The sequence below is a fragment of the Hydra vulgaris genome, chromosome 06 (assembly GCF_038396675.1).
Source record: "Hydra vulgaris chromosome 06, alternate assembly HydraT2T_AEP".
Lineage (NCBI taxonomy): Eukaryota > Metazoa > Cnidaria > Hydrozoa > Anthoathecata > Hydridae > Hydra > Hydra vulgaris.
In genome coordinates this window covers 10,199,136-10,212,187 of record NC_088925.1, presented here as the reverse complement: position 1 = coordinate 10,212,187, position 13,052 = coordinate 10,199,136, and the positions used below count along the sequence as shown (strand labels likewise).

The window sequence follows — 13,052 nt, the reverse complement described above, 5'->3', positions numbered from 1 at the left end:
GAAAGGTTATGCTAATGTGGTGGCTCCAGAGAGCAATTGAGAACCTGGACGTGTTAACCTTGGCATTTTTAAACCTACCACTCAAAGTTTGTCACATTCTGATTTAATGAGTCGTTACGGTGACCTAAATTGTAGTGTGGAGGATTTTTTGGAAGTTCTTGCAAAAAAAATTTACTATGCTACGTCTGGGGTGTTACAAGGCACTATAATCATCGGTACTTTAATTTTGTTGTTAACAAAGTCAGTAAAGTATCCAAATTTTTCGAGACTGAAATTGTTATTAAAAACGTTTCTCTAACAATTACTCAAAAGTTTTTTCGCAACATACATGTACAGGTGCAAAACATACCTATCGGTATCCTATTAAACGGCGGTTCAAAAGCTTTAACCACTTTAAGTAAATACCTTGTGGCAGGTAGAGGAAGCTTTGATTTCTTCAGCTGCCAAAAGGTTAAGGTTCATGGAGAAGATATATTAACAGTTAATGTAGGAATTATAATCAAAAACTGGCAAAAGCAGCACATTAACCCGTTGCCAAGATTTCAAAGTGTTGATGGATACACACTAAGATACAAACACAACGGACAACCTCAACATAGCTCAAAGTTTGTAAACTTAAGCACTTTCTAAATTTTTTTGATTTGTCTTTTGAAGAGTTTGAAAGTGCTTTTAAATTGTTAGAGTCAAGTAAAGCAGTTAGTCCAGATGATGTCAATGGGAATATTATTATAAACTGTTTTGACGTTTTAAAAGACATAATTTTCCAAATTTTTAAATGCTCTAATTAATCAGGGAGTTTTTCCCAATGATTTAAAAATAGAAAAAATTATTCCTATATTTATAGAAGGAGAAAAAACTAATGCAGAGCCGGAACGCCCCTCAATTTGAGAGGGTTATGAATTTTATATGGTCATTATTTTTTAACGCTGAAAGATAATACTATGAAACTTAAAATTTATGGATGAATATAAGTCTAATTGAGAACAGTACAAAAAATATTTCATCAACTTGTTGCTCTCACGTTTGGGGCAGAAGAGGGGGCACAAAATTTGGGGCTTTTTTGTTCCCAGCCTCCAATCATCACTATTTTTTGCAAAGCATCCTCAATTTGACATAAGTATAAACATATAAATGTTTGGCGTTTGCTCCATGTCTTAAAGTTAGCTATCTCAAAGACCAAAAAAAGCTGGTTCCGGCTCTGTAATGTAAAACACTATCGTCCAATTTCTATCCTCTCTGTTTTTTCTAAAATTTTCGAAAGAATTATGTACAACAGAATATACAATCACCTTTTATCAAACAAATTATTATATAACATGCAATATGAATTTTAAAAAAATAATTCAACATAGCATGCTATTATTAAGATTACAAGAAGTATATCAGACTCATTTAATAATTCTAAATTCATATTGGGAATATTCATTGATTTAGCAAAAGCGTTTGATATCATTGATTATAAAATTCTTGCTGAAAATTAAAATATTATGGTATAACAGACAATGTTTTAAAATTGTTAAAAAGTTATTTAACTAATCGTAAACAATTTGTTTACGCCAATGAAACATTTTCATCAAGTTTGTTAAATATTACATGTGGAGTTCCTCAAGGATCCAAATTAAGACCTCTTCTTTTCCTTATTTATATTAATGATCTATACAAAGCCTCGGTTTTAAAAACAATTATGTTTGCTGATGACACTAATTTATTTATGTCACACAAAAGCATTCCTACTCTATTTCATTGCGTGAACATCGAGTTAATCAAAATATCTGACTGGTTTAAGACTAACAAATTATCTCTTAACATTGATAATACTAAATGGATTCTTTTCCATCCTCTAATCAAAAAACATAAACTGCCAACTAACATGCCTCATCTTGTTATTGACAATATTCAAATTAAACAAGTAACAGTAACCAACTTTCTAGGTGTTTGTATAGATGAAAATCTTACATGGAAAAGTCACATTAAAAACTTATCAAGTAAAATTTCAAAAAGTATAGGAATATTGTACAAAGCAAGAAATGTTTTAAATAAACGTACTTTAGTACAATTATATCACTCATTTATTCATTGTCACATAAACTATGCAAACATTGCTTGGGGTAGTACAAAAAAAAATAAACTTAAACCTCTCTATTGTCAGCTAAAGCATGTAGCACTTCTCATATATTTTAAAGACCGTTATACTCATGCCAAGCCTCTATTATTTGAAATGAAAGTTTTTAATATATATGAGATTAACATTTTTAATAATCTTTGTTTAATTTTTAAATGTAAAACCAATTCATCTCCTATTTCTTTCCATAATTTGTATTCATCGAAAGATAAAAATAAATACATTTTACGCAATGATAATTAAATTAAGCAGCCCATTTTTCAAACAAATCTTTTTAAATTTTGTATTGATTATCGCGAACCATTCTTATGGAACAAAATAGTTTTAAACAAATCATTTTAAGGTTGTCCCATCTCCATAATAAAGCTTTGAAAATAATATATTTTCAGTACAATAACTTTAAATCTAATGTGCTATACCTAATTTCCAATATATTAAAATTAAGCGACTTTGTGATATTCCTTAACTGCCAATTTGTCTGGAATTATTATCACAAAAACCTTCACCTATCATTCAACAATTTCTTTACAAATACAAATAGTCACTATCCTCTTCCCTCCATCAGTAGCTTAAACTTAGTTATTCCAAAACACCATTCTGCTAAATATGGAATTAAATCCATTAAATATCAATCTATTACCTCATGAAACAAACTACCTCCTGATATAAAATCTCTTAATTCAATCTCTGAATTCAAAATCAAGCTTTTTAAATACTTGTTAAAAAAATACAATTAAATATTTCTACAAATTAATGTTGGAATTCTTTATTATGTATATTAATTGGTGATCCTTCAGTTTTTTTGTTTGATTTTTTTAACATTTTGAAATTTTTTTCTATCTGTCATTTTTAAACTTTTTTCATTCTAATATTATTAATATTAGTACCAATATTTTGGCATTCTTTATTTATCTATTTATTTATCTCTTTTCATTCAACCATTCTCTACTTCGTACTAAATGTTTGTTGTCGCTGTCATTATTCACTTAATTTTTGTTGCTGCTGTTATTGTCCTTACTTATAAAAATCTATTTTTATTATAATTGTTATCATTTTGTTACTATTATTATTATTACTATTATTGTTATTATTATTGTTGTTATTATTATCATTATTATTATACTTAGTATTACTGTTATTAGTTATTATTACTATTTTCATCATTGACTATAAGGTTATGTTGTATATTCAGGTATTTACTTTATATTAGTACTTGTACTATTGTAAATTTCCTTGAAATGTTATAACTATTTCGAAATATACTTGATTTGGTTTGATTGATTTGATTTCATTTTAAAAAATTTTACTGGGGATTTTATGAATCAAAATAACTACTTTTCTTTTAAACGAAAGTTCAAAGAACCCATTTTTACAACCGAAGATGTAACAATATACTTTTGATATTTTTTTTAGTGATCTTCCTTTTTACCCTCTATTTAACCATTAATCTATAAAAATTATATATGTATTATTAACAACTGTAATATGTAATAAGGTATCTTGTATTTGTAACGGAATATTTTAAGTTTCTTACTTCGTTAACTTATTTTTTATCTTGTAAATACCTTATAAATTTTAACACGATCATTTCTCAGCGGTACTCGACGTCAAGACCATATGGTCTTCTACGAGTTCCCGCGTTCTTTTATTATTTAATAACAGGGGCGGATTAGGCTTTTAAAAAGGCCCGGGAAATGCTATCATGAAAAAGGCCCACCAAGTGACCTTTTTTTAAAATCGTATTCGCTTGTAACCCCTCACTTTTAAATACTTTTGTAACACTATTGAACAATAAGGACTTGTATACACTTGTTTAAAATCAATAAAGATGTCATTTAAGTACATGTGTTATATTTGTATTATAAATTCATATTTAAATCACAAAAACTAAAAATCATAAAAACAGTAACTTTTTTAATTCACCACTCGATTTAGCAAGTTCATCAATAATTTCATCGTTGGTTATGTTACTCAATATGTCCTTTTCAATGCACATCATCAACAGTGAGTCCAAGTGATCTTCTGTCAACTGACTTCGCAATCTTGTTTTGACACATTTCAACTTGCTGAAACTCCTCTCACAAGCCACTTGGGTAATTGAAATTGTGAGCATGAATTTGTAAGTCCTGTGCAGCATGCAGTAGCTCTTGCCGTAAAGATTATATTTTCGAAACACATGGTAGCTACAGTAAATGCACGAGCGACACTTCTTTAGAGGGCCGCATTTATGGTTGGTGGCGTCATCTTCATTTTCAACCTCATCCTCATCAATCGTGATTTGATCAGAACAATCGTAACTCTCTTCCAATGTTTTTTTTAAAACTGGCCACTTTTTAACAAAGTCCAACAGCTCAAGCAACAGCTGCGCTTCTTCGCCTAAAATATAAAAAGATAAAGATAATCTTATAAATATTCAAAATAAAGAACAAAAAAAAAAAAAACCTTATCTAATGCTAATTAAAAATTTAATGAAGTTTACCAATTTGGAAAACAAAAATACTTAAGCAATTACTAATAAAATTTAACAAGAAACCAATCAATTATATTTATAAGTAAATTTACACACCTGTTGCCGAAATATGACATCAGATTTTCTGAAGGGCTTTTTTTGGAATATTACATTCCAATAACTCAGAAAATCCGTTGGGGTCAAAACAACTCATATCAGAGTACAGTTCACCGTGTGATGCAAACCGAGTCGACAGACTTCTTAACACTGTGTCTAGAATACCATTGTGGACCTCTATTTCAAACTTTTTTAAAGGATCTGTAAGTGGATCATCATTTGCTAATTCTCCTGCCATTACTTTTTTTATTCTTTTTTCCGTACCATTGGCAAATCTGTCTGTATAACACAATCACATTCTTTCTCGTCAAGAATGGTTGCGGACACATTAATGAAATGGTCTGCAGCCACCTTAACTTGATCAAAATTGCGTGATTGAGTCTGAATTTCTGAAATAGTTACTTTAACCATCTCAAACGCCTTTATGAAATTCAATCCAGACGTCTGTAGGTATTTGGACAGTGGTGTGGTTGGCTCCATTATTCTTAGATATACAAATCCCGTCAGTACAGTCTTATACTTCAATAAGGACGTTAATAGACACTGCGCATCATAGCGTGCTTCAACACTTAATTTAGTGGAAGAGACTGCTATTTACAGTACTTGAACGACGTCTGTGTATAATGCTCCTTCACCGTCGCGAAACGTACCAAAAAACTTTTGAAGGGCATTGTGTTTGGACCCCCATCTAGTAGCACCGATAACACTTAGTCGTTTGTGAAAGTTTTGGCCATTTTTTTCTTTCATGTGATCAGTCCAAAGGTCCATTCTCAAGTAGGACTCACGAAAAAACATAGCAGTCTTTTGAAGTATACCAAAAAGTGTCATTGAAGCTTCATTACTGTTGGTGGCGTCACATACGACCAGATTTAAAACATGCGCATAACACCATGTGTGAGTGTGTCCAGGAGACGCTTTTTCTGAGAATGTAGTAAATCCATTGTATGCCCCGGCCATATTAGACGCGCCATCAGTACTATCTGACACACATTTAGTAATATCAATGCCATTTTGTTCCAAAACATTTGACATCAATTTGCACAGATCACTGCCTTTTCCAGAATGTGAATCGACAAAACCAATAAGTCGCTCCTCAACTTTGTCGGTAACGTATCGCAGGACTATTGCACATTTATCCGCTTGTGTTACATCTTGAGTTGTGTCAAGTTGCACTGAGAATTTCCCGCTTGTTGTACTTCTTCAGCAATGGCACTTTTCATTAATTTAGCGATTCCTAATATAATTTGGTTTACAGTGGATTTGGAAATGAAAGTATTTCTGTTAGCTCTATTCCTCTTATCCTGTTTATCATTCAGCATGCCTTTGTCGATAATTTCCTTCAAATACGCTTTTAGAATTTCATCGTACTTCGCAACAAGAATCACGATTTTAAGAAATGTTCCATGATCCACTCTGTCGTTAGCCAAAACATTGACGGCTTCGCAACCAGCCTTACCTCGATATGGCATACCACGTTTACCAATCACTTTGACAATTGACACTATTCTGTCCACGATCAATCTACGATGTATAACTTGCTGTTTTCGTAGACTATATTGCTGACCTTGTACCATATCTAGAATGGTTCGATTGGCAGAGAAATGTAGATAAGCCTCGACACATTCTTGGTGTCTCTTTGACGATTCGTATTCCACAATACGTTGATGAATATGAGTCCAACTGTTAAAACCTGTTACAAACGAACTTGGTTTCTGCTTCTCATTTCCATGTGCCAAACAAACACTGCAAAACAGGCACTCTTCTTCTTCTGAAAATGAAAGAAACATACGCTGCATACCATCTTCAGGACGATAATATACCATTTTTGAATTAAAGTGACGTGTTTCAGGCTGATGTGGGTGATATTTATAGAAAGTTGTCAGTTCATTCAGGTGAGGCTTATTAAACCAATCATTCACTCGGGTAGTAATTTTTTCGTTATCACCAGTAGGTTCAACCATGCTTGAAGAAGCTGTGATGTTTAGAATGAGGATTGGTTGGGTCATTTCATTAGTGTCAGTATGAACGCCATCTTCATCATCAAGGTTTGTTTGGGTCTCTTTAGCAACGTGAGATTGAACCTCATCAACAGGCTCAGCATCAGCATGGTGTTGCAGGTATTTGAATTTAGTTTAGAAAACATGGATAGTAGATTTTTAGTTGTTTTAGCATCTTCTCGCAGAAGCTTTATGTTTTTCTCACATAACTTTTCATGTCCACTTTTTCGCTTAGAAATCACACCTGTAAAAAAATAAAAAAATAAACATTTGTATTAGCCTTTTAACTACTATAATAGTTTTTATTGATTATTTTTAAATAAGTGTTATAAATGGAAGACCTGCGGCTGTATTGTTATTTGTGTGAAGTTTGTTAATCTGATTATTTTTAAAGAATATAACTTAAAATTTTAGAATATACTAATTTTAATATTTTTTAAAATAAACCTACATTTTATTAAACCTACATTATTATTACCTACATTATTATTAACCCTTCATATTTATTAAAATAAACCTACATCTTTATTAATAATAAATCATTCATATTTATTTTTATAAACTGTGTAGGGATTTCTTGTTAATATTATACATACTATATAAAATATAAATAGATTACTTTTAATTTTTAAATAGTAAAATACCATATTAATAAAAAACCAATATTTATATAAATACCTAATTACTTTTTTTGTTAGATATTTTATATTATATTTATAAATATTGTTTTGATTTAGAAAATGTTTATTGAAATAATAAATTATAAAAGAAGCGTTACATTAAATTAAAAATTCTATATATATTATTTAACGCGTTTTTATTTAACTCGTTTTATTTAAACAATAATCTATAGTGAAAACAAAGTTGAATAAAGCAAAATCTGAAGTAAATTTTAACTCACAATATTTTATTACTATTCTAGAAATTTATTAAAAAAATTAAAGAAAATACGTTTTAAAATATTATAAAATTTTAAAATGTTGTATTGCTGACGGCCCACCGGGAAATGTCCCGGTGTCCCGGTGGCCTAATCCGCCCCTGTTTAATAACGATCATTATATATATATATATATATATATATATATATATATATATATATATATATATATATATATATATATATATATATATATATATATATATATATATATATATTTATATATATATATATATTATTATTATTATTATATATTTGTATTTTAAATATTGTAACGAAATGCTTATTTAAAATGTAATAAAAAGAACAAAACAATAAAATAAAAAAAAGGGGAAAAAAAAAAGTACTTCAGTTAGTGCTGAAGTTTCAGTGCCTGAAACCTCAGTAAAAGGTACTAACAAATGATTTAAGAAATTTCCCCAACCCAAACAGAAAAGTTAGAGCCCATGGCAGAAATTGGCGAAACAACCAACCGTGTTGAAAATGAAGATCGTAACGTGGAAATAAAAACATCAAGAAGGAAAAGGTCTAAAAACAAAACAGAAAACAGCTTCAAAACAAAAAAAGCAGCAATAAAATTTCCAGCGAAGAAAGCATAGAATTTTCAAACAAAGAAAACGTAGTGGCTTCTTATGAAAAAGAAAAGATGGGCACAGATGTTTTAATCGACAACGAGCAAGATTTAAATTTTAATTTTGACGGCTATGATACCTTAAATTGTGCGGAAAAGAAATCGTAAATTTTTCTTTTTATTTTATTTTTCTATTCGTTTTAAAAAATCTTTCCTATTTTTTAAAGTCTTAATTTTTTTTATATTCTCAAATGTGTAAAATTTTTCGATTCTTTTACGTTCTATTCTAAAATGCATGTTCTATTTTTAACTAAGCGCGTAAGCTGTGATAATCCGTATTGTTGTAGATCGCGCTTTTGTGTAAAATATTATGGTCCAGTGCGTCCATCTGTTAGTATTACTTCGGTTCAAATGAAGACTCGTGCTTGAAGGTTAAGGTATATATGTTTGTGTTTTTTATGTCAGGTTGTAGAATTATTGTATTTATGTTTATTTAAGGTATACGAGTTTTCAATTTAAAAAATCTGATCCTCTCCATCATAGTTATTAATATTTTAACGTGCAACATAAACGGTCTAAACGACCAAGACAAACGCGAAAATTTTTTCGGATTTCTCAAAATGTCCATCTTCGATCTTATCCTAATCAGGAAACAAAATCTGGACCTTCCACTGTTAAACAGTGGAGTGACGAATGGGCTGGCGAATCTATTTGAAACTCTGGTCCGAGTCATAACTGTTTTTGTGGGTTGGCGGTTCTCTCAAAATCCAATGTTTCTTTAAACGAACTAAAAAGAGACAATAACGGTAGAATATTAAACGTTATGATAAAAATTGATGAAAACGAAATGCAGGTGCTCAATATTTACGCTCCATATGTGCCGAGAATGAGGCACCATTTTTTCGGCGACCTTGGAGACTTCTCGCAAGACACAGGATTACCCGTCCTGTTGGCCGGAGATTCCAACATGATCAAAAGTGTGCCTTTCAACACAGAAGAAACAAGCAACGCTAAATATCACACCTACGGCATTGACGAACTCGAGGTCTTCTAAGGTAAGTATAACCTAGTAGATGTTTTTCGTTTTAAATTTCCAAACAAAAGAGAACTCACATAGCAAAATCAGAAGGTAAAATATAGACTCGATAGAATCTACTGCCCTGATAAAATCGCTAAAAAGCAACCTACACCAAAATTCTCACTAACCCCTTTCCGACCACGAGTTCCTAACAAAAACCGTCAATTTTAGTAAAACTAGAAGAGGACCAGGATACTGGAAATTAAATTGTTCTCTTTTGTAAATAGAAGTGCATAGGTAAAAAATTGAATTATTAATTCAAGATTGACAAACGAAAAAACGGTCCTAAAAGTCAATTTTAAAATGGTAGGACAACTGCAAACTTTTTGTTAGGGCTGAATTGCAACATATATGGATACAGGAAAGTGCGAAAAACAAAAAACATATCAAAAGGATTGAAAACGAAATCCAACAGGAGCGACAAAACGCTAACCTAAATTTAGAGAGCATCAAAGAAAAACGCGATACTCTTTTCATGCTCCAGTTTCCAGGAGCGTTTATTCGCACGAAACAAAAACTAATCGAAGAAGGAGAAAAACCTTTAAAATTTTTGTATATTTTGGAAAAAACTCAACACCGGAACAAGTCAATAGTAAAAACTGTCTTGTCACACATCATTAAACATTTAAATGATGATGAAAACTAAATTTTAAATACCCACCTAACCGACGCGGAACTAAAAGAAGCCCTTTTTAAATTTTCAAACGAAAAATCTCCGGGCTATGACGGACTTCCAGCTGAATTTTACAAAACGTTTTGGCATATTTTAGGAAAAGAATTAGAAGAACTTACTTTTGAAATTTTGTAGATAAACAAACCAGCCACTCTATGAAAAAATCAGTAATTTCATTAATTCCAAAACAAGGAGACTTTACTGAATGCAGAAATTGGCCCATATCCTTAATCGGCGCTGATTACAAAATAATCACATAAGCGCTGGCCCTAAGACTTGCAAAAGTAATGGGGAAAATTATAGAACCAAATCAAACTTGTGGAATCCCTGGTAGAACAATATTCTCAAGTTGAAAGAGTGCATCGTGCTGGAAGAAAAGAACACGAAGAAGGTAAGCGTTAAGAGGGAGCTATTGTTGTCAAGTTTCTCAATTTTAAAGAAAGTGAAAACATTCTCGAAAAATACAAAAAAATTAAATTGTGGAAGGATAACGAAGATTTCAGCGAGCAGACAACTAGTATTCGCAAACAACTTTTCCGACAAGCAAAAGATCTACGAGCATCAGGTAAATTCGCTAAAGTTATGTGCAATAAAATAATCACTAAGCCATCTTTAAACAAAGTATATTAACGGTTATTTATAACAGAATAAAAAAAGTAAATAATAATAAAAAATGAATTCGAAAAATAATAATAATTTTGAAAATGGTTTTAAATTTTTTTCAAATTAATGATTTTAATTCGGATAAAGAATTCGATCCAGACATAAATTACTTTAAAGAAATTAGTTTGCCTGAATTGGTATGCTCTTATTTTCAACCAAATGAACTTAGTAACTTTATAGGATTGGATAATTAAAGTGATTATTTTAATGTCATTCACGTGAATATTAGAATTTTAAAAAAGAATTTTGAAAATTTTGAAAATTTAATTTACGAACCAACAATTATTTTAACGTGATTTGTGTAATGTGATTTGTGTAACCGGTGTTCTAAAATAGATTTTGAATCAAATTCTAATCTCCTTCTTCTAAAGGTTTTAAAGAGTTTTTTTCGGAACAAAAGAATAATAGGCGCGGAGGAGGAGTACTTTTTTATTTAAAAGAAAATATTTTCTACTAAGTTGGAAGCGATACGAGTGTTTCTGATACGGATCAAGAGTTCTTAACAATTAAACTAATAAACAAAAATTCTAAAAACATTTACAATACAAAAAAAAAATCTGCTGTTGCTATAGGCCCAATGTCGGATAAACCCGGGTTCCTGGGAGCCTAGGTGTCAGTGGGGCCCCGATTTTTAACGTTTGTATTATTTTTTTTATTATATATGACTTGAAATTCTAAATTAATTTTATTAATTTCAAAGGAAATTAATTTTGATAATTTCTAATCAAATTTATTCGATTAATTTCTCATGTAATTAAAAATAAAAACTCTAAATTTTTATCTTTTTTTATTTACTTGAAAAAGTGAAATAAACGGATACAAATTAAATAAACTACTTAATTATCTATCAAGAAATGCGAATTGACATTTTGATTTGAGTTTTTTATTTTATTTGAGAACAAATAATATCACTTAAATTAATAGTTGTTTGTTTTTTTATTTTTTTATATTTATTGGTAAATATGTATTAAATATTTTATATATTTTTTGAAATGTTAGGTTTTTACTTCTTTTTTTTTTACCACTAAAGAATTATAAATTAAGATTACAATTATTTTATCTAATATCTAAGCGGAATATTAATCTAATATCTAATATCTTAATAATATCTAAGCGGAAATTTAAAACGCAAACTGAACAAAAATAAATGTGGTAGACGGCAAACAAAATTAAAAAAAAGCCCAAAATTGACTAATTTTTTCCGATCTCCTGATAAAGCATTAGAGGAGAATCAATGTTTGTCAACTGAATCAAACCCATCTGCAGAAAGTTCACAATTGCAGAACGTAACAGATAATTCTTCAATGAACAATGTATCGGTGTTATCCAATTCAACAGCGCAGCAAGTAAATGTGTCATACGGCAATGTAAGAGTATCTTGGAATTTAGAGGAAGGAATAAATAATTAAATTTATTGTTATTATTGTTATTACCATTATTATTACTTCTTTTGTTATTGTTGTTATAATTATTATTGTTATTATTTTTGTTATGAGTAATATTATTAAACGTATTATTATCTTTAATCGTTAACTTAAGCTGCACCGTTGTTTTTTGTTTTAGTCCAGTTTGTTAATATGTCAATCTGACCCAGCATTGTGGACGGATTTGAAAGAAGCACAGCGCTATTGGATTTTTATAAAAGAAATTCCTGATCAAAATATTGAAGACAAAAGCTTTGAAAAATTTAAAAAAGTAACAAACACCAAAATAAGGTGCTGCTCTCTGATCTATTTTTCTTTCAAGTTGAAAAATGGTGAAATTCGAAAGAGAGGCTTATTTATTGGCTTATTTATTCACCATCCACAGAAAAAATTTCAGATTTTGGATTCAACGACTGGGCACATAGACTGCGTTCTATACATAGACACGAACAAAGCAAGCATGATGCAGTCCAAAGCATTCTGATGCAGTCCAGTGCTATTTTGGAAAAGTTACATTAAAAGGAAAAACTGATATTTATTTAAAACAGCAGTTGGATGATGAAAAGCGTTACTGGAGGGAAGCTCTGAGAAGAGTTGTTGAAGGCTTGAAGTTTTTGTGCAGTCGTGGTCTAGCTCTTAGAGGTGATTCAGAAGAAATAAAATCTTCAGTAATGGAAATTTTCTCGAGGCCTTGGAGTTCTTAGCAAAATTTTATCCAGATGCTGTCAAGAAAACATTAGATAAGCTTGGCTTAAACATTAAAGATGCTCGTGGTCTGTCATACGACAATGCATTTAACATGTCAGGAAAATACAAAGGCCTGCAAGCACTACTGAAAAATGAGAACCCAAACATTGAATTTATTCCTTGTGCAAGACATTCTCTAAATTTAGTTGGCGTAAATGCTGTTGACAGCTGTGAGGCTGCATCCGACTGTATAACTTTTGTGCTTCTTCAACTCACAAATGGAAGATAGTTTGATCAGGTCTTGTAGGTGGTGCTGGAAAGGACAGGAAAGTTA

At 30.5% G+C, this 13,052-nt stretch overlaps 1 protein-coding gene across 1 annotated transcript; it reads right to left on the bottom strand.

Annotated features, from left to right (window-relative positions):
• Window positions 1–4,053: 4,053 nt before the first annotated feature.
• Window positions 4,054–6,877, bottom strand: LOC136081639 (uncharacterized). The gene is made up of 2 exons (XM_065799181.1): window positions 4,689–6,877; window positions 4,054–4,498 (listed from the first exon to the last, which is right to left on the bottom strand). Exon 1 carries the CDS (start codon window positions 6,692–6,694, stop codon window positions 5,834–5,836), a length of 861 nt encoding a protein of 286 aa, XP_065655253.1. The 5' UTR covers window positions 6,695–6,877; the 3' UTR covers window positions 4,054–4,498; window positions 4,689–5,833.
• Window positions 6,878–13,052: the final 6,175 nt, after the last annotated feature.